The 22729-nt window shown below is 33.1% G+C and overlaps 3 protein-coding genes across 7 annotated transcripts in view; 2 read left to right on the forward strand and 1 right to left on the reverse strand.

Moving 5' to 3' along the window:
• The window catches only part of LOC140443465 (uncharacterized), a 25229-nt gene continuing 2500 nt past the window's right edge, over positions 1-22729 (reverse strand). Inside the window, exons 1-3 of one of the 5 annotated variants that reach the window (XM_072534758.1) lie at positions 8930-9496; positions 8309-8486; positions 2-3856 (exon numbers count right to left, since the gene is read on the reverse strand). In XM_072534758.1, the coding sequence (XP_072390859.1) occupies positions 2632-3744 (1113 nt within the window). In that variant the 5' untranslated portion in view covers positions 3745-3856; positions 8309-8486; positions 8930-9496 and the 3' untranslated portion in view covers positions 2-2631. Of the gene's footprint in view, positions 3857-8308; positions 8487-8929; positions 9503-18976; positions 19194-22729 lie in introns of those variants that run through there. The other 4 variants (XM_072534786.1, XM_072534766.1, XM_072534750.1 and 1 more) reach the window with 4 other exon arrangements.
• Positions 9973-20410, forward strand: LOC140443484 (uncharacterized). Its single transcript, XM_072534795.1, has 2 exons — positions 9973-10503; positions 19395-20410. Exons 1-2 carry the CDS (start codon positions 10275-10277, stop codon positions 19997-19999), a joined length of 834 nt encoding a protein of 277 aa, XP_072390896.1. The 5' UTR covers positions 9973-10274; the 3' UTR covers positions 20000-20410.
• Positions 20949-22729, forward strand: part of LOC140437429 (uncharacterized) — a 3005-nt gene continuing 1224 nt past the window's right edge. The window contains exon 1 of the mRNA XM_072526959.1: positions 20949-21250. Coding sequence (XP_072383060.1) covers positions 21037-21250 — 214 coding nt within the window. The 5' untranslated portion in view covers positions 20949-21036. The remainder of the gene's footprint in view (positions 21251-22729) is intronic.

Consider the following 22729-nt stretch of genomic DNA (forward strand, 5'->3'; position numbering starts at 1 on the left):
GTACACTTCAAAAATACTTTCCTTTTCCATCTTTTGATTTGTCATAAGTGCGTACAAAAACCACCGTCTATGCCGATGACATTAGCATTATGTCTTGCAGAACAGAAGAGGCGGCAGAAATTTATTCACAATTAAAAATAGGGACAGAAGAGACCGAACTATACTAAATTCACTCGACAGGAAAGTAGCGGTCAGCAAATACATGCACAGAACACGTGAAATCTGATGTTTATATAATTGTACAGGGCTGTATTAAGATTCTAGCAGTCTATAACTATTTAGATGGTACAGTCACCGAACAGGCATCTTTGGATCTTACAATGTTCGAACAGTTGGACCCTTTTTGTGTTAGTCATCTAGTAATTTGGTAAAGCTCCCTAGTTCTGTTGTGTTGTGCAGCTGTTTCTGCTTGTTTTGCAAGTTCTTCAGCCCACCTTCTTTTGTCTCTTCTTGCTTTTCTTTTAACTAATTTATTTATTGTTTGATATTCCTGTTGTCGGTGTGCTCTTCTTTCTACAGTTCTTGCTTGCAGGATATCTTTTTTTCGTTGTTTTCTTTCCTCCAAAGATTTCATGTTTCATCTGATATCCATTCCTTTTTATCTTTCTCTTTTTTACCCAGTTTGTCTTCAGCTATTTCTGTCAAAACATCTGCGAAATCTTCCCAGCTATTTATTTCACGTTCTCTTGTTTTGAGTTGAAGTTCCTCTCTAAACATATGTCTTCCTGGGACCGTTTTTAGTTTATCTAGATTGTATGTTGGTCTCTTGGTATTTCGCGTGGTTTTGTTTTTTGCCATCTTGATTTTAATGGTACCAATTACGAGATGATGGTCACTTGCGATGTCTGCTCCTCTTTTATTACGTACATCAAGAAGAGATGATCTCCATCTTTTTGATATAGCGATTTGATTTTCTCTTGTATGGCCAGGTGCAGTCCATGTTACCTTGTGAATATTTTTATGTGGAAAGATCGTTCCACCAATAACTAAACTATGACTGGAACAAAAATTTGTAAAGCGCTCTGTTTTCATTCATCATTCCTAGGCCATGTTTGCCCATTACGGTTTCTAAGTTAATATTGTCTTCTCCAACTTTAGCGTTCATATCGCCCATCACTATTAGTATGTCACGTTGGTTTACTTGTTGGGTCGTTTGTTCTAGTTGTTCGTAAATTATTGTAACAGTAATTCAGTGAAAAAGATATTGGAGATAAGTAAATGACTTTGAATTTAGGTTTTAGTAGCCTAATATTACTTCGAAATACATACAAGATTAAATTATCAGTAAAATGGTATTTAAACCAAAATGTACAAATTACCAACAATGAATAAAACAATATTTACCTGCAAAAATTTGAGCCTGGTTTTTTAGCTGGTACAGTTTTGCCAACCCAGTTTACGTGTTCTTGTCCAGCCACTTTAGACTTCTTTATTATGTTCCTTTTATGTTTGTCATCATTCGTAAAACCTTTTCTTTTCTTGTTTACACGCCATTCCTCATCTGAACCACTCCTTCTAATTTAATTATTAACAAATATCATCAATGAACAAAACACAATATTGTCTGACTAAACTCAACTGTGAGGATAGTTCGAATATTTGTCATACAGTTCTAGTTTATAGTTTCGCAGTTCAGTTTGTTGCGGCAGTCCAGGACAAGTTCTCTTTCTGCAGTAAATAGAATATTGAAAGTGTTGCCATGCCAATACTAATACGCGGACGTGTTTCCTTTTTGTAGTAAACGTTGCGTTTTGCTACTGGAAATAATTTTAATAAAATACACAAAATTCGTACATATTGGACATGATGCCTTTCTGCAGTTAACGATTCATATAATTTATTGATCAAATGAATAATTTTTCCAATTCCCGGCCAGTTCTTACTCTGTTCTGTATTGTTATACTTACCCGTCCCATATATCCCTCTAAGAATTCTCCTTTCTGAGATTTTTAATCGGTTCTTATTTTGTTTTATACATAATTGTAATTTTTATTTTAATTAATTTAAAATCTCTTAACAGTAACACTAAAATACGATGAATTTATATCGTTTATTTATTTAACTGTACAAATATATTTATTAGACTGACTCCTTAAATTCTAATCGCCTTTATATACAGTTCGCCTATTTTTTTCGAAGTGTTTCTACAATCCAGTGGAACTCTCGCGACATCGGGACAGCTGTAAACACATTCTGCGAATCGCCAAGTAAATTCAGTCAGGTGCGTAGCAAGGCTGGCGTAAAAATATCCATATTTGCCATGAACACGTTATTATAGGTGTTTAGGAGTAAATGATAAATTCTCATTTTCGTGTTGCGGAATACACTTTTAGATTTCATTATTTTTTCTAGCGCGAACACAGCAACGATTGGTTTGTTCTTCATGTTCATTGTTTCATGTTGTTTTCAGAAGTGGTTGATTTCAAATATTGAAACTGATGAAACTTTTCAAACTTGTCCTGTTATGTCTTATAGTACATTTAATTGCATTTTTTATGTATGAATATAATATCATTTTCTTTCCAGAAGGTTGGTTAACTATTTGGTGCAAATTTCACACGTGAAAGGTTTTCCTTCAGTGTATATTTTAAGTGCATTTTGGAGTAAATTTCACAGTTAAATAAATAAAAATTAGGTTTTCCCCGTGTGTTTTTCCATATGTACTCTTAACTGAAAGTTTCCTCTAAACCGTCTGTTGCAAATTTCACAAGTGAAAAGTTTTTCTCCAGTGTGTACTTTTGTATGTTGTTTTAATCGATACTTTACTGAAAACTGTCTGTTGCAAATTTCACATGTAAATGGTTTTTCTCCAGTATGTGTTTTCATATGTACTTCTAGTTGAGAGTTTCGTGGAAACTGTTTATCGCAAATTTCACACGTGAAAATATTTTCTCCAGTATGTAATCTCATATGTACTTTTAACTGAAAGTTTCCTCTAAACTGTCTGTTGCAAATTTCACATGCGAAATGTTTTTCTCCAGTGTGTACTTTCGTATGTTGTTTTAATCGATACTTTACTGAAAACTGCCTGTTGCAAACTTCACATGTAAATGATTTTTCTCCAGTATGTGTTTTCATATGTACTTTTAGTTGGTAGTTTCGTGGAAACTGTTTACTGCAAATTTCACATGTAAAAATATTTTCTCCAGTGTGTAATCTCATATGTACTTTTAACTGAAAGTTTCCTCTAAACTGTCTGTTGCAAATTTCACATACGAAAAGTTTTTCTCCAGTGTGTATTTTCGTATGTTCTTTTAATCGATACTTTACTGAAAACTGTCTGTTACAAATTTCACATGTAAATGGTTTTTCTCCAGTGTGTGTTTTCGTATGTACTTTTAGTTGAGAGTTTCGTGAAAACTGTTTACTGCAAATTTCACATGTAAAAATATTTTCTCCAGTGTGTGATCTCATATGTAGTTTTAACTGAAAGTTTCCTCTAAACTGTCTGTTGCAAATTTCACATGTGAAAAGTTTTTCTCTAGTGTGTACTTTCATATGTTTTTGTAATCGATACTTTGCTGAAAACGGTCTGTTGCAAATTTCACATGTAAATGGTTTTTCTCCAGTGTGTATTTTCATATGTACTTTTAGTTGAGAGTTTCGTAGAAACTGTTTATTGCAAATTTCACATGCAAAAGGTTTTTCGCCAGTGTGAGTCTTCATGTGTATTTTTAAGTCATAATTTCTTGAAAATTGTTTACAGCAAACGTTACATATTTTTGGGACGATGTGTTCTTTCATATGAATTTTTAGATTTTTCTTTGTTGTATAGTGTTTAGAGCAAATTTTACATGCCCAATGTTTTTCTTTAGTACATCAATAGCATCAGTTTGTATATCTTCACATGAGAAACCTAAAATTATGTTTATATATAAAATCAATATTACGTAATAAAAACAAAATAATAATGTATTATTGGACCATTAAACATACAGAATAATGAGGAATATACACGGGTAATTCCAGCAATAATCGACACAAGTCGGTGGGGTCACCCTATCCGATTTGGCTGAAATTTTACACACATGTTGCACTAGACAAAAAAAAAACATGATTGTCAAATTTTCAGACCTTAATTGATGACAGACAAATGATACGTATGAACACTGTTTCCATTTGTATTTTTTGCTTTTTAATAAATCAAATCTAATATTGATTTCTTTTTCAAAGCTTGTGCTTTTACATGCTACCACTGAATCCGACAACGGGATGAAGTGGTGATATGATCGCGTACCAGGTTAAGTATGAGCAGTGGATGTAGTTGATTCGTGTTCAGCATCTATTTCTTCTGGCATCTATTATCAAAAATACTTGAATATTTTTTGTGTGTATAATAATAAAATCCTAGCGCAAAAAATGTATTGATTACAGCGGGCAATTCTGCGTTTAATATTGTGTCGCCCCCTATAAAACGGTAAAATCGGTGGTAAATAAATTCAAAATAGTCATTTTTTGTGTAAAATTTTCCGTAGAATTCGAATTCGTTGTCAGAAAACCTCTAAAAGTTATTTGGAAGCTGAAAACCGAAGGAAAAGCGCTAAAAAAGGCGGGAAAATTGCGTTTTTTGGACTTTTATAGGGCTCAGCGGCTTCAAACATATAAAAAGGATTTCTGAGACAACTTTTATTCGAAAGTACTTGTATTAAGGCGTCTTTTGTGAAAATTTGAAAAAAATTAAAGAGGGTGTTTTTGAGATATGAATTTTTCAAAAAAAGCGCTTTGTTTCGCATTTTGTGGCTTTACATGACGTCATATTGCAATTCTGACACCAGGATCGTGTTCAGCGGGAAATTTTACATTGGAAAACATATAGTGGATATTTGTTTAAGCATAGTTAGCTCGCTGTACTAAAAAAATCGGCGAAACATGAAAAAAAATTGATAAAGAGCGCGAAACTTCAATAGCGCGCCACGGCCGCCATTTTGAATATTAAGGTCTGAAAATTTGACAATCATGTTTTTTTTTGTCTAGTACAACATTTGTGTAAAATTTCAGACAAATCGGAGAGGGTGACCCCACCGACTTGTGTCGATTATTGCTGGAATTACCTACTCAGAGCTAAAAAACGCAACGGAGAAAATTTTGGTCGAATTCAAAGTATTTCAGTTTTTTTATTTTAGCCCTATTTTGATGATTTTTTAGCACACTGTGTAAAAGTTTATCAATTTTAATTTAGCATAGTGAGTTTTTTAATAACATGTTGTATTTGACTTATTATACGGGGTTAATCGAAAGGTGGTTTTTTTCCTAACTTTGCAACATTCTGTGGAATAATTCCGTTAGCGGATTTTTGTAAAATCTTGTTTTTCGATTGCAACTATGTCTTCTTAGTATTATGTTTTTTGTCTCATGTAAAAATATGGATTGAATCATTTTTAGGAGCGAAATGACTTTGCCACTCACAACTTATGACTTTTTTTATTATTACCATTATCTGTTGTATTAACTTGTAATACATATTGACATCCCTGAAACACTGTAGTTAATTAATGATTAAAAGCAACGACATGATCTTGGTTTTAATGAACAATGATAACGGTAACAAAACATAAAAAAACAACTTAAATCTAACTTAACCTAAGTACGCAAATAATAAACAAAAACTCCTAAAAAATAACTTAATACTTTGTATTGCCTCCCCTAGCCTCTATAACTGCCTGTACATGTTGGCTCATGCTGTCTATGAGGTTGCGAATATCATCTTGCTGGATGTTTTGCCACTCCTCTTCTAGAGCCAAGCGAAGTTCGTTAATTGAGGCTGGTGCGACCTCTAATATTTCTACCAAGCATGTCACAAAAGCGCTCAAAAAACATTACTCCATTACCCAAAATTCCAATGTAAATGTTCCTTGGAAAATTGTAGTCTAGCCACTCTGTGCCCTGGAAGTAATTTGGGCCTACTTTGCAAACCAAATTCATGTAATCTTCGACGAATATGTAAATACACTTACATTATTGCCTCCAACCTCTTGAAGCTGATTTCTTGTTTGCACCGCTGTTAAATGACGATCCCGCAAAGCGTTGAATCTTATAAAACGATTTGCACTTCCTGTCACCTCCGGCTTTACGCTTGCTTGTTCCAGTTTGTATAAACGTTCCACTATCCTTTCGCACAATTCTTCGACACTAAGAACCATGATCAATCATAGGTAAACAAAATGTAAGTGTCAATATAACATAATGATAACAGTCACCAAAGCCACCTCGTCGTATTACAAAACAACTCCAAAATAATCTATTTATTTATTTATTTATTTATATATGGCATCCATTTACTTACAATTTTTACAAAGTTACATCTTACAATCAATAAATTATTAAAATAACAATCACAAGTTTTACAAAGTTACACCTTAACAACAATAAATTATTAAAATAACAAACACCTCAGAATAATACAAACATATAAGAATAATATAGATGTACAACAAACTTATTGTAAGATACTTTTTAGTTGTTTTTTAAACAAACTAATTTTGGAGTCAAAAATATCCATTTGTCTTGGTAGGCTATTAGCACTCCGGACCAATCGTGTAGTTGGTTCATTGATACCATAATTAGTGTGGTGAAATGGCACTGAAAAGATTTCTGATTGTCTGTTGCTTCTACTAGGAACTTTAAGACTAACAAGCGATAAGAGTTGAGGACAATCTATAAAAGCATTGATAACTTTGTGTAAGAAACATAAATCTAACAATGTCCTCCTTGACTCAAGTGTTGGTAAGTTAAGACTATCTCTTACCCACTGATAGTTGTATTCCTCTCTCCTGTATCCACTCTTATAGGCTGCTACCCTCAGAAATTTATTCTGGACTCTTTCAATCTGTTGAATGTAACAGTGGTATGATGGGGACCATACAACTGATCCAAACTCCAGAATGGGTCTAACGAGACCACAATAAAGTTTTCTAAATGTAAACAAAGACAGGTCCACTGATGTGCGTTGGATAAATCATACTTAAAAAAGTCCTAAATTGTGGGTGGCAAATTCATTTGGCTCTAAAAAATGAACCAAGGCATATTTTGACATTAAACACAAAAAACAATGCTTAGGAGACATGGTTGCAACTGAAATATAAAAATTTTACGAAAATTGGCAAACGGAATTATTCCACAGGACGCTTCAAAGCTAGTATAATAAAACTACATTTAGTCGTAAAATCCTATTTAGGTATGTGTTCACATGCACTTTATTGTTATTTATATTATTAACCTAACCTAACATGTTTGTTTACAAACAACTGTACGGAATAGCTGATAGTATTTTGTGATAAAAAGTCGTATTGATGATTTAAATAGTTTTTTAGTTTTTTGTGGTGGGTGTAGAATAGATCGTCTAATCGTGACGTATGACGCATCATTGGAAAAGAAGAAAAAAAACACATAGCAACAATGCCAAAAGGGTATTATATAATATCTCCTTTGTTATTGGCCTGATTGGAGTGTGTGATGTGTTAAATGAAAGGTAATGAAATAACGAATATATTAAGATAGAAAAAACAAATAAGGCAGCCACCAAAAGATCAGTACATAGTATCTTCAATATTAATGAATGTATAGCAACATAGGAGATATTATAGGACACTATATTTTTGTGAAAATATTTTTGAGTAAATTCCTCAATTAAATAAATATTATTTTTCCTCATTGTGTATTTTCATATGTATTTTAAACATGGACTTATGTGAAAACTGTTTAGTACAAATTTCACATTCAAATCGTTTTTCCCCAGTGTGTATTCTCATGTATGTTTTTAGATTAAAAGTACGTAAAAACTTTTTTGTGCAAATATCGCATGGAAAAGGTTTTTCCCCAGTATGTATTTTCACATATTCTTTTATTTGGGAATTTGTTGTAAACTGTTTAGTGCAAATTTCACATGTGAAAGGTTTTTCTCCAGTGTGTAATCTCATATGTATTTTTAAATGATAGTTTAGTAAAAACTGTCTTTTAAAAATTTCACATGTAAATAGTTTTTCATTTTGTGTGTGTTCAAATGCAGTGTGTATTTTGACAAGTTTCTTTTAATTTAGAACTTAGTTGAAACTTTTAATAGCTCATATGTACTTTTAATTGATGGTCTAGTAAAAATTGTCTATTGCAAATTTCACACATAACTGATTTTTCTCCAGTGTGTATTTTTGTATGTTCTTTTTGTTGGGAACTTGTTGTAAACTGTTTATTGCCAATTTCACATGCAAAAGGTTTTTCACCAGTGTGCCTCCTAATGTGTATTTTTAAGTCATAATTTGTTGAAAATTGTTTACAGCAAATGTTACATATTTTTTTGGCGATATGTTCTTACATATGTATTTTTAAACATTTCTTTGTTACTGAATGTTTCGAGCAAATTTTACACATCCACAGATTTTCTTTAATGTTTACATTTGTAGCAAAAGTTTGGTTTAAACTTCAGATTCTTATAATGCATTCTTCTTTTAATACATCATATGCATCAGTTTGTATATCTTCACACTAGAGACCTAAAATTGTGTTTATATATTATATAATCAATATTACGTAATAAAAACATAATAATGTATTATTGGATCATTAACTACACTCATCTAGAAAATAACATCAATAATTAAGACTTTTTAATCTCTTAGACGACACAATGTTATCTACAGTGACTAGTTAGATTAAGTATATAAATTTTTTTCTTTTAGAAAAGATACCAACTCTTATTAACTGTCATACCAAATGGAGATCAACCTCAATGTAAAAACTGTCAGGCAATTATATTTATTATGTAGATTATAGTTATATTAAAAGAAATATACTATCATAAACAAATATTTACATTTTCTACCTATCCTTAATGAGAATTAAAGTCTTATGTCCCATTTCATCATCAGGACATTTATTGAAAATCATTATTCAAGAACACTTATTTACTCTGTTCAACAATTTTTCTATCATTTACCTTTTTCCTTTGTTTCTCTTTCTTTAGGTGATTCATCTTCAATTTCTGTCTTTATATGGCATTCCTTTAAGTCTAAATAACCAAGAGTTTCCTCTTTAATTTCAACTTTGAAAGTCTCCAAAGGAATGTCACATTCCTCATTATCTATTTCTACTTTACCAGGATTTTCACTAAATTCTTGTTTTATCTCCATTTGATTAAACTTTGTTTTAGGTACTTCAGTATTAGCAAAAAATATAAACAACTACAAATACCCTATTAAAATCACTTTTGTCTTTTGTTTGCTATTTTGCTTTGCGTTTTCTTTCACAGCACACTCCCACCTAGCAGTGCCAATACCGTGTTAACAAGTAAAACGACGATTGGCGCATCGCCTGGTGCCAGGGTGCGTAACTATATTTATAAAAAATGAAGGATTGTATACTCATTTTAAAGTAATAGAAAATCAATATAAAATAACAAAAAAAAACGTTTTTTCTTTGTAAAAAGTATTTCTGTAAAAAAATATGCATCCTTAAACAAATTTAGGAAAGAAAAACCCTATACCTTTTTTTCAAGTAACAACAGGATTTTATAAACGGCGTCCTAATTTTAAATTGTTTAGAAATCTTTTTGTATAATATTTGCTCAGGAAATTTCTGTATTTTTTCATTTCTTGTTCGCAGTTAGTTCTCCGAACGTTAGTTCTCCCAGTCCCCCTCCCAAAAAAAAGAAATCCCTGTTATCATTATGCACAAACCATACATACTCTCATTATCAATACATAATATTATGCCTAACGATCGTGATAGCGAATTTTTTTGAAACGGTTAACTTTACAAAAAAATATTGTAAGCCTTTTTTGTTTTAGATCAGCCCCTACCTTTAAGTAATGTACTATTTTCCGAGACACCCCGTATAGTAACTGAAATTAAATGATATGATTGTAATCAATTTCATCTCAAACTACATATATTTTTTACTACGAGTCTATCAGCAAATATTAATGGTGCCTTCATTGTTCTATCTGAATTATATAAGTGCTTTGATTACAAAATTAATAAATCAATAGCTGTTATGAATTAAATTATTAAAAATACAAATCACGAAAACGATATTGCTGATAATTTTAAAATCAATTTTCTTAGCGGTGAGCCCGAGTTTGAACAATTATCGAGTGACTTTCGGATACTTATTACTTGTACCTCTGGTAACTTTATTCTATACTCCACCACTGAGCACAAGCTTTTTTGGTATGCTATGAGTTCGCGCAGAAAATGAACTCATATATTCTTCCTTTTATTGATTTGGTTTCGTAATAAAATTTACAGATTTTGTTTTTTTGGATGTAAATATAAAACTAAGTATGGAAATAACACCAGACGTTAGTAGAAAGACTTATAAAATAGAAAGAGATAATAATCAGACTTATGGTGGTTCTTTGACTACCTTAAAAATAGAAATAAACGAGGAACCCAAGCAAGAAAATACATTTGATGAATTTGAGTATTTAAAATTCTCGGAAAATACCGAAGTAGAACAAGATGAATATAAATTTATACTATTTGAAGAACAGCAAACAACAAATTACGAAGGTAAGTACTTAATACCGATACATTAAAATGGCAGTGATTATATATTTTATAAGTTTAGAGGATACAAATTTTGTAATAGATTTTAAATATTTAACTGATTAATTAATTATAGAGATTGAATTGTAGTTTACGTTGTGAAGACTATTTTGTTAAACAAAAAATGAATATGTTGGTCATTAATTTATGTATACATTTTTTGCAGATAAGGCTGGTATTCCATTCTAATCTTGTTAGGGGAAAGGGGGGGAATAGTGGCTGTCTATGCTTTTTGGTTTATTTATATTTCTACATAGCTTTAAAAATTATACTGTTAACGTAAATAAAACTTCAAACCTTAGTACTTAAAACTCTATGTACGAAAGATTTTTAAACAGAACAAAAAAAAATTAAAACGGTTTTTCAGACTTCTGCTGGTGACCATATTTACTCGCTGCCGAGGGGCACTATTACCCCCATTTAAAAAATAATTAAATGCAGAAATCGCAAATGTAAGTTTTGCCTCCGAAACTGGTACAGTCTTTGTGTGCCCATTGGCCGCAAATGCTGCATTGGATCCAGAGTTCTCTGTTTTTACCGAATTTGCCACAAATTGTGCAAATATCTTCGTTAACGTCCCTGTCACGGTCATCGGCATTATCTTCATCTTCGATCTTCAGATGATATATCTTCTGTGTTTTTATCTTCTTCCTTTGCCCTATCCGTTTCGGACGTTGGCTATTAACAAGGCTATTTTGACTTTGTTTACGGCACCTCTGAACAGTTCGGCCGATGTTAGTCCGAACCATTGTTGCAGGTTATACATCCATGAGTGTCGTCTTCTTCCCGGTCCTCTCCTACTGTCGATTCTTCCTTGGGCTATTAACTGTAGCAGCCGGTACTTAGTATGCCTCATGACATGTCCGAAGTACTCAAGCTTCCGTTTCTTTACGGTGAAGATTATTTCTTTGCTTTTGCCTATTCTCTGCATTACTTCCACGTTAGTGATGTGGTCTGTCCAGGATATCCGAAGAATACGGCGATATATCCACAGCTCAAAGGCTTCTAGTTTCTTCAGGGTGGCTTCCGTTGTGGTCCATGCCTCTGCTCCATAGAACAAGACCGGGAAGACATAACACTTGACCAGTCTTAATTTTAGTTCCATTGAGATTTTACTTGTGAACCACTTTTTCATATTGTTGAACGCTTTTTCAATTCGTGATCTTATTTCTGTTGACTGGTCCCATTTTGTGTTGACTGTGGTTCCAAGGTATGTGTATGTCTCCACTTGTTCTATTTTTCGGTTGTTTAATGTCAATTGCATCGGAGGTTGTTGTGTTCTGCTGATGAGCATGCATTTAGTTTTGGTTGTATTGAGTTCTAAACCATATTCTTGACTTGCTGTGTGTATGCTTTGCATGAGTCTTTGAAGCTCGTTGCAGTCATTTGCGATAATAACTGTGTCGTCAGCATATCTAATATTATTGATTACCTCTCCGTTTACTTTGATACCCTCCGAAACTTCTCCCAGTGCTTCTCTGAAGATTTGTTCAGAGTATATATTGAACAGGAGCGGCGAGAGGACCCATCCCTGTCGTACACCCTTTTTAATATCTATTTTCCCACTGTGTAAGTTGCCCATCTTCATCTCAGCACTTTGGTTCCAATAGAGACTGGTTATTATGCGCAGATCCTTGCCATCAATATGCATCTCCCTGAGCATTTCCATGAGTTTATCATGTTTGACCTTGTCAAACGCCTTGGAGAAGTCGATGAAGCACAAGTGGACGTCCTTGTGCATGTCTCTGCATCTTTGAATTAAAACTTGCAGACTGAAGATCGCCTCTCTTGTGCCCAATGCGCTTCGGAATCCGAACTGTGACTCCGATATATTTGCTTCGCATTTGTTATATATTCTATTGTGTATGATTTTGGTGAAAACTTTGGTAATGTGATTTATCAAGCTTATTAAGCAGTGTTGATCACAGTGTTTTGCACTTGGTGTTTTAGGTATGGCTACAAAGGTCGATCGAAGCCATTCCTCCGGAATCTCCCCTTTGTCGTAAAAGGTGTTAAATAGGCCTGTCAGAAAATCGAGGAAGTGGTCATCCGTTTCGCATAGTTGTTTTATGATCTCGCCCTGTATGTTGTCGGGACCTGGTGTTTTGTCGTTTTTTAGCGATGAAATGGCTTTTTCCACTTCAGACCTTAGTATTTCGGGTTCAGTCATGTCGTCATCTTGGTCCACTGCCGCTCTGCGTTTATCGTTAAAAAGTCGTTCTACGTAATCTTTCCATGTGTCAATGAGCTTCAAATCGTCTGATATAAGGTTACCGTCTGCGTCTATTAGTGTCGGGTGGGGATTATTGGTTTTCTTTTTAGTTGTTAATTCTTTGATTTTTTTGTGCATGTTGTGGTAGTCATATCTTCTGTTGCCCTCTTCGATTTCATCGCATTTCTCCTTCAGCCAGCGTTCCTTCGCTTCCTTTATCTTTGTTTTTATATTGTGACTTGTTTCGTGATACTTCACTTGATTTTTGCATTTGTGTTGTCTTCTTTCTTCCATCATATCAAGGATTTCATCCGTCATCCAGTCTTTCTTCTTTACGCGCTCCTGTAACAGAAGTGTCTTGTTTGTCATTTCAAGCTGTGTTCTTATACAGTTTCTTTTTGAAACTGTTCGCGGAGGACTGGACTCTTCGATGCCTATTTTTCATTTGGTTCCTTTGCTGGCTTTATTTCTTATTTGCTCTTCCTTCTTCCGCTATTTTTCTTCTAGAAGTAACTTCATTGGCGTTGATCTCATTATTTCGGAATGTTGCTTCCTGTTGCTTTTGTGGTTGGATCTTTTATTTCTAACTGAGTTATCTTTTGAGCATCCTGGTAGTGGAATTATATCAACAAAAGATACTTCAAACTTTTTGTCTTGTGTCGAATTTTTCTTTATTCCCCTTAACTTACTTATTATTCTTCTTATCTAATCCACTTTTTTCTCTTGGTATAGTGTCTTTTTATCTTTTTCTTGTATGTATGTATGAATTTTTAAATATTTCAGCTATTTCACATGTCGTGATACGCTCATAAGGATGACTTCGAAGATAATTGCCACATTCAATGTTATACGCTGATTTTAACGATGAGTAAAAAGCTACATCCAGCGGTTGGAGTCGATGCGATGTGTGCGGGGGTATGATTAATATAATAATTCCTCGTTCTTAACAGAAATAATTATTTGTCTCTAATGTACAGTGGCTACTGTGATTGTCGACGATTAACAAAACTGGATCCTCCTTTGAAGGTTTTACAACACTGTAAAAATGCTGGAGCCATTCGAGAAATATTTGCTCATGAGTCAGGTGACCCATTTTTCTTTAAGTCTGGTTTTATCCTTTTAGGTAGAATATACGTTCTGCGCTTGTAATAAAGCCGACTCTCTTTTGTCCCTTTTCAGCAAGTATTTTTCAGGGGTTTTGGATGGTCTGCATTATATATTTTGGATGCCGAACATTTATATTTATCCAATATGGATTTTAAATGGGTGTTACGTGTGGCCTGTTCTCTTGTACGGAATGGAAACATGGACGTTAAAGGTGCCTGCATCGAATGCTTAGAATATCATGGACGGACAGGGTCAGAAATGAGGAACTACTCAGAAGAGCGGACTTACAGGATAGGGAACTTTTTAGTTATGTAAAAAGTATGAAGACTGCATACTTGGGACACATATTACAAGGAGAAAGATATACTTTTCAGCAACTGATACTCGAAGCGACAGGTTAGATAACATCTCACCTGTCAAGACGATGTACGGTGGACGCCTACGCAGAAATGCACGGCACCTTAAGAAGAAGAAGAAGAAGAAGGATTTTAAATTAGAGAAAAATAAGAATAAAACAAGATTAATTAACCAGAGTTTCTTATAATCAACCACTTAGAAGTTAGGTTCTCATCTTACGTTTTTCATCTTTTAAAAATTCACATTCTGGTGAGTACTACTGTCAATGACATTCTAGACATTCACTGGATGTAAACCTGTGCTAAACTATTGTTAATAAAATACAATTAGGTAAGCACTAGCGGACCAACTCGACATCGAGTTTTGATGTAAGTTTTGCTGATATTTAAGAGGGGCGGAGTCTAACGATCCATCGTTTCCGTCGCCTGGTGTAAATGTTCCAAAAATCCTAAAAATAAACTGTATTGACGCCAATTTTTTTACATTGAAAATCGATGCAGTAGTTTTTTAGGATTTTCAGGAAGATTTACATTAGGAAATGGAAACAATATGATTGTTAGACTCCGCCCCTCTTAAATAAAAAACGGAAGTAAAACCAGAAGTAACTTTTTTTTTTGCATATTTTAGATTGTAAAATGCCACGTTTAAGAAAAAGAAGTCGGTTTGAGAACTCTAACTAACTAACTAACTAAATTTATATTTAAATATTATTTAAATTTAAAAAATACAGAAAACCGTATGATGCTCCGCGCTAGTCTACACTACCGCCTACTGTTCCACTTTTTTGAGAATACGCCACAATTTTACTTTATAATAAGTTTATTTTTTATTTATTTAAAATAAACCTAATTTAAAGTAAAATTTTGGCTTATTCCCAACAAAATTAATAATATATTTCTAACTAATAAATTAAAAACAAAGTAATGCTTACCTCATTATTTAATTCTTCAAGTATTAAACTCAAAACGTAGTCTAAAAATCTCTAAATATCAATCACAACACCTCACACACGCTGCACTTGTTGGAAACAGAATACTTTCTAACTAAACATAAAAATAAAAAAATACCAACTCATCAGATAGTGTAAAACAGACCCCATAAATTAAAATCGGAGACAGGATGATCTCGAATTTTGAGTGGTCATTATCGTTATTCCTTAAGTGGAAACACTTGTTTGTGCATTCCAGCATTCGAGAATTGACGCGTTGTTGCATTGTGTATAATATTGAATTCCTATACTTTACTATAGGAAAAAGTCATTTTATGGCCGCCATTTTTAAACCGGTTCGAATTTTTTAAATTTTAAACCTTAGAGGGAATCTACTCAACAATCTGTTTAATTATTCGAAAAAATTATTCTCCTATCTATCACCGTTTAGGAGAAGTATTGCGCACAAGAAAGGGGCTTAGCTTTTTAGTATATTCTACTACTACTACTACTATTATAGTTACTAATCTACTACTAATCTACTACTATTGATATTAGAAGGGAAAATAGAAGGAAATAGAGGACCTGGACGTCGCCGAATATCCTGGCTTAAGAAATTGAGACAGTGGACAGGTATGACCACCACAGACCTATTTCAAACAGCTGCTAATAAAATACGATGGACCATTGTGGTAGCCAACATCCATAGAGGATAGGCACTGACAGAAGAAGAATCTACAGTACCGCTTACTGTCCAACTTTTTTTCTGTTTCTTTAGCTTCTTTAGCTCACCTTATTTAAGTTATTTGCAATTGTCTTCTGTGTTCAAAAATATGTCTCCGTTAATTCGAATTCCGGCTTCAACATCTCCCACTGCTTCTTGAAAGTTTTCCTCGGAGTAAATGTTAAACAGCAAGGGTGATAGTATACATCCCTGTCGGACCCCACGTTTGATTTTGATATCATCGGATTCTTCTGCCTCTGCACGGATAGACGATGTTTGATTGCTAATAATTCTTAGATTACAGGTATTTTCTCCTTACTTCTTCTTCTTGATGTGCCTATCCGTTACGAATGTTGGCGATCATCATGGCAATCTTAATCTTATCTGCAACAGCGCGGATAAGCTGCACAGATGTTGTATTATTCGAAAAAATTATTCTCCTATCTACCACCGTTTAGAAGGAGTATTGCGCACAAGAAAAGGGCTTAGCCTTTTAGTGTATAAGATATTTAACCGTAAAAATATGCAAAGGAAAGGAGGGGATATTTGATTGAACAATTTCATTTTAGTGATAGGCCAATTGTTTTGGATTGGATTTTGGTCCAATAGATCTCAGATATCCCATTAGCTGTTTAGAAAAGAAATTTATTACATAATTACATTTTTACATAATCTGTATGTTGCGCTCTCCGCTTGATATACATAATATCATAATTAATAATTAATTAAACAATTTAAGACAATTTATTTAAAGTCTAATATTAAACAAATGTTACAATACAATAATTGCCAACAATTCTAACAAGGTGTTATCTCTAAGTAATGGAATGATAGTAGGGGAACGACGGGTAATTACGAACACTTAAGGAAAGTAATTGTTTATTTGAAATATAAAAATGTTGAAAACTCGGAAACCACTACAGAGTGGCTAACAGTAATACAGCTATTAATTTTTGTTATTGAATAATCAAAAATAAAAATTTTAATAATAAAAAAACTCAATTAAAAATTTTCACGAAATGTTCGCTGTTACCCGAAATGTCGGATAATAATAAACATGAGAAGGGTAATGGCGAACAGTATTACCTATTAACAAAAATCACATTTATAGTTGTCCGGTGTGTCCGAGCCGCTGCATAATTTATGCACCCATCCACCACATATAATGCAACGGAACCAAAGTTCGCTTTTCCCGAACTCATCACAAATTAAACAAGATTCTCCTTCATTACAATCGTTGGTATTAATATCGTCATTGTCATCAGATTCATCATCTTTATATGATGTCGAATCTTCCTCTTCGCTTGAAGATTGTAGTACTTTTCTCTTTGCAGTTTTATGTTTCTTTTTTAAAAATTTTTGTTTTTTAATTTCTTTTTTCATTTTTTGTTTCCTTCTAAGCTCCTTTTGTTCGAGTTCTAATTTCAAAGGCGTTGAGGTTAATATTTCGGATCTTTGTTTTTTTCTTCCACCCTTCTTCGGAACAGATATCTTTTGTTTTTCTTTCGGTAAAGACAAGATATCGCTGAATGAAACATTTTCGGTATTTTCACATATCTGGTTTTCTTTGGAAGGGCCTGGTTGGGGTTCCAGTAAATCTTCTTGAATAGTTTGTGAAAGACCTTCTTGGCTAGATTTTGTTGAGTTTGATTATCGTTTGAACTGTAAAAGTCTTCTTCATTAAATGTATTTCGGTTGAATGGAAAAATTCCGGTCTTCTCAAAACCGTTTGCAGCTTTGTCTATGCTTGCAACTCTACTATACGCCTTTGAGAATAAAGTGCTTATATGGCACATTTCAATTTTCTCATATTGTTGAGATTTTAAAAACGAATCACATTCAACGTCATATGCTCGCTTCAATTATGAGAAAAAGCTAACGTCTAGTGGTTGCAGACGATGCGAGGTATTGACAGCATAATGATACCATTTTCTTTGCAAAAATTATAAATTGCAATAGAGCAATGACTGGAGTGATTGTCTAGCACCAGTAAAATGGGATCATCTCTTGTAGGTTTATTGGTTTTCGCAAAATGTTGAATCCAAAACAGGAACACTTCTTCGTTCATCCAACCGCTTTTTGAACAGGAGTACAAAGAACCTGGAGGCCCATCCTTTTCTAAAGCAGGATTTCTTCTCAGTCTTGGATAAATGAATAGTGGAGGTGTAAAAGATCCGCTGGCACTCATACAACAGCATACCGTCACGTTCTTGCCTCTTTCTCCACTTGTAACGGCTCCAACTTGTTTTTGGCCTCTAGGTCCAATGATCCGATTAGGCCTATTTACGTTTGTAATGCCAGTCTCATCGACATTAAATATTCGAGTAGGTGGAAACTTGTATTCATCGTACAGCTTAACCAAATTGTCATAAAACCTTGAGACTTGATCCTTATTGAAACCTTGAATGCGATTAAGACTTGTTGCTTCAGGTTTACGGAAACTTAACTCAGGATGCCTTGACATGAATCCATATAACCAGTCTTTACCTGCTTCTTGTTTTTCACTGTTGAAACTATGTTTTAAGTTTAATTTCTCTGCATAGGCGAAGGCCTCTTTTCGCAACTGAATTGGGGTAAATCCATAAAATATTTTAGATAACGTTAGTAAATGACGACTCATTTCTTCTTCCTGTTCCTTTGAAAAGAGAGTGTTTGCACCCAGCCTGCCTTTGTAAAAGCCTCTAGAGACTCTGTTTTGTAATGTAACAGGTATATTAAATTGCCGTGCAGCTTCCCTTAGGCCATAACGTCTTTCTTCAATTGCCTTTAGAGCAGCTTTCATTTGATTATCAGTCCATGAAAATTTGTTGGTACTTCGCTTCCGTTTAAAAGGCACCGTTAAAAAGATACAAATTGTTAAATAAGCAAAAGGAAAGCAAAAATGTAAAGAATCTAAGCCAAATTATTAAAAGAGTAAACGCGAACACTTGGCGGGTAATCGCGAACATCTGTTCGTGATTACCCGATTTGGAAATGAATATGAAGAAACGAAACAATCATAATATAAATGCATTTAACTTCTCCGTAATAGGACAATTTTATAGGTTAAATAATAGTAAGTTAACTAACTAACAATTTAAATGAAACCATCAAGTGTTTAGGTACATACCTTATTTTCTGAATTGCTAAAATTGTAATGCAAGCACCAAAAACAAATAAATCGCTGTAAAAAATTCCACAAATACGGGGCAACTGTGTATCTATGCCACCACGTGCAGACTAGTAGGAAGCACGAAATGAAGTTTACAACGGAATGATACAGATGACGTACGCATGTATTCTGTGATGTTCGCAATCACCCGTTGTTCGCTATTACCCGTCGTTCCCCTATTTTGTCCTAAGATAAAACAATAGTTATTGATTTTATAAACGACTATTAAACTGTAAGAAATAAGATACAATGGTGGCATAGGCTTGGGGATAACAAGGCTCCACTTGGGCTTTGGCTTTACTATTTATTACATTCCTTTGTTTCTGCAATATTTTTTTCTTCCCAGTAAAATGTTTATAGTTGGTTTTTATTTTAGGTTTTACTCCGGACGGGAATAAAATGAAAAATATGGAAACTTTACCTGCAGATACATCTCATAAAGAAAGCTGTAAAGATGGACACTCGGAAGCAAAAATATTAAATATAAATATAAAAAATATAAATGTTACGACTGAAGAAAGACCTTATAAGTGTGAAATTTGTTTTAAGCAGTATGCTCGAAAAGGTCATTTAACTGAACATGTGAAAATTCATACTGAACAAAAAGCTTACAAGTGTGAAATTTGTTTTAAGAAATTTTCTAGAAATAATATTTTGAAAAATCATTTAAGAATCCACACTGGGGAAAAATCTTACAAGTGTGAAATTTGTTTTAAGGAGTTTGCTAGAAATGGTTATTTATCTGAACACATGAAAGTTCACACTGGAGAAAAACCTTACAAGTGTGAAATTTGTTTTAAGCAGTTTTCTCAAACACATATTTTGAAAACTCATTTACGAACGCACACTGGAGAAAAACCTTATAAGTGTGAAATTTGTTTTAAACAGTTTGGCACAGCATGTGATTTGAAACAACATTCAATAACACACACCGGACTTAAACCTTATGGCTGTGAAATTTGTTTTAAGCATTTTCTCTAAAAAGTAGTCTAAAAATTCATTTGAGAACACATACCGGAGAAAAACCTTATAAGTGTGACATTTGTTTTAAGAGGTTTTCTCTAACAGGTAATTTGAAAGTACATTTGAGAACACACAGTGGAGAAAAACCTTACGTGTGTGAAATTTGTTTTCAGCAGTTTAGTGAAGCAGGAAGTTTGAAAACACATCTGAGAGTTCACACCGGTGAAAAACCTTACAAGTGTGAGATTTGTTTTAAACAGTTTTCTCAAACAGGTCATCTAAAAAAACATTTTACGGCACACACTGAAGCAACATCTTACAACTGAGATTTTTTTTAAGCAGTTTTCTATCGCAAGTATATATGGAAGGGAAGATAGTTGTATATAAAATTTTTCGCTGAATACGAATATGTAGACCTCCATCTCAAAAAGTGACTCATTTTTATGAACAATTATTTTATAAATAAATTTTCAAATTTGACTATTTTTATTTACATCTAGTCCCATGTATATTATATTGATGGCACACTATATACATTATATGCTAAAGATTCGGCTAGTTGTTTATTTTGTATTCAGTCCGAGGACTTCATTAGATATCTTTGAGTCCAATATGTTCAATTTATTTGTAACCCAAATAAATTTTATATTGAAACCTGAGACTGCTAAATCCTTTAACTGATCTTTTATTAAAATATATAAGGATTAATAAATAAACTGAAAGGCAGTCTGAAAGAACTATCTTTTTTTTAATATAAGAGTTTTTAACATATTTCAATGCTAAAGTATTCCAATACCAATGATTCCTTCGAGAAAATTGTTAACTCATTGCAAAGTTTGTACTTGAATTCGGAACCTTCCGAGGATTATGTACGTTCGACAAGATTTAATTTATTTGTACATACATTAGTTTCTCTAACCGATTCCGACAAATTTCTATATGGCAACACTGTGCGAAATAAATGACATGCGACATGACATAAAATACAAGATACAAGCAATAAAAAACAAAACAAGCGGGCATGTTCTAAAAATATTAAAATAAAGTTTAATTAAATGGAAATAAAACAAGAAATTGATGAAAACATCTGCAAAATAGAAATAGTTGAAAATGAAGTATGTGATGAGTCTTTGGATATGTTCAAAATTGAAATTAAAGAGGAATCAGATAAATTTGGCCATGTAGACGTAAAGGAATGGTCTATAAAGACTGAAATAGACGATGAAAATAAACTTAAACCGCTTGAAGAAAAACAAACAAAAGGAAAAGGTAAATTAAAAAACACAATGAAAGTGCACAGAGTTTACTGTCCTTATTCATCACTTTTTTGCCACTTTATAATTTTTTCTCTATAACCACAAGTTATAGAATTTCAAGTTATGGTGTCTAGTTTTATGCCTAGTTGGTTATGTGTCTAGTGGTACTACTAGATTAGTTTGTGGCTCAGGAAAGGGCTTTTTCTGAAGTCTGAAAAGTTACTTCAGGGTATCTTAACTATTTCGAATATATTGATTTTGGAGTGAAGGTGTGCTTATATGAGGGTTCTTAGAGAACACTTTGACTGTGACATGATTCTCTGTTTGTCCCTCTTAGTGGCTGATTACTATTACATACATTAATTCACAGCCTTGCCATAATTACCAAATAATTTGTTTGTGTTTTAAACTTCTAAAAGCAGTCTATCCTAGTATTCTATTTCATTTGTTTTATAAATTTTATTTAGGATCATAAGTGTTAAGTTTATTAGTTATGAATGTGGGTTTCTGTTATATATTCTTTATTATTTTTATTATGATTAATTCTTACATTGTAAAGTTCTTTAAGTGTTATGTTCATTGGATAATTCATATATCTTATTGTCTTGACTATAAGTATCTAAATTGTAAATTTCTGATGTAAATAAAGATGAAGATGTAAATTAGAAACATTGGGGTAATTTTAAGATTTTAAAAATTATTAAAGCACATTGCTAGTGTAGTGCAATGTGCTTTAACAATAACCATTTGCCTAGTCTATCTGTACCCTAGTTGAATGTCATCCGAAAATGAAAAATCAGAGTGTTTAATCTAAAATCAAAGAATATAGACGCTTATAGAAGAGCAGTTCAAATGGGTGATTTGGTTACGGTTTAAGAGGGTGGCTGCATAAACTCACAGCGTGGTGCCGTGGCTCTCGGCTTAAAACTATCATGAAAATTTCATAATGAAATATGTAGTTAGGGGGAAGTGGGAAAGGAGTACGAACGGGTAACTTTGCATCTACGCCGAAACAAATTTCGATGCTATTGATTTGCAAACTTTTTTTTTGTTGTCTTTTTTTTGTTTTTTCACAATAAAATGAACAAATTGTAACTAGAATAACATTGTCTTTATCTGAGTAAGGAGTGGACTTCCTTTGTTACATTTCTCTCTTATACAAGTTTATATTTTGGATCATATATCAATCAATGTCCTACCTATTATTAAACATGCCTTTGTTCTTCTACACAGATACTGTTCTTCCCCCAGCCTTTGTTTCAGTCATAAAGTATTTTATGTCAAGTATTATTGAGGGCAATTTGAGATAAATTTGTCAGGATTTTATTAGCCAACTGGGCTCTTTTTATAAAATAAAGTTGTATTTTACTACGTTTTGAATAAAAAGATAAAACTTAAATTGTGATCCACCAAATAACCACTCAATGATCATATACTTTTTTTGTTTATTTTTTACTAGATTTCATCATCAGTTGCCTGAACATTGACACAG

The sequence above is a fragment of the Diabrotica undecimpunctata genome, chromosome 1 (genome assembly GCF_040954645.1).
Source record: "Diabrotica undecimpunctata isolate CICGRU chromosome 1, icDiaUnde3, whole genome shotgun sequence".
Lineage (NCBI taxonomy): Eukaryota > Metazoa > Arthropoda > Insecta > Coleoptera > Chrysomelidae > Diabrotica > Diabrotica undecimpunctata.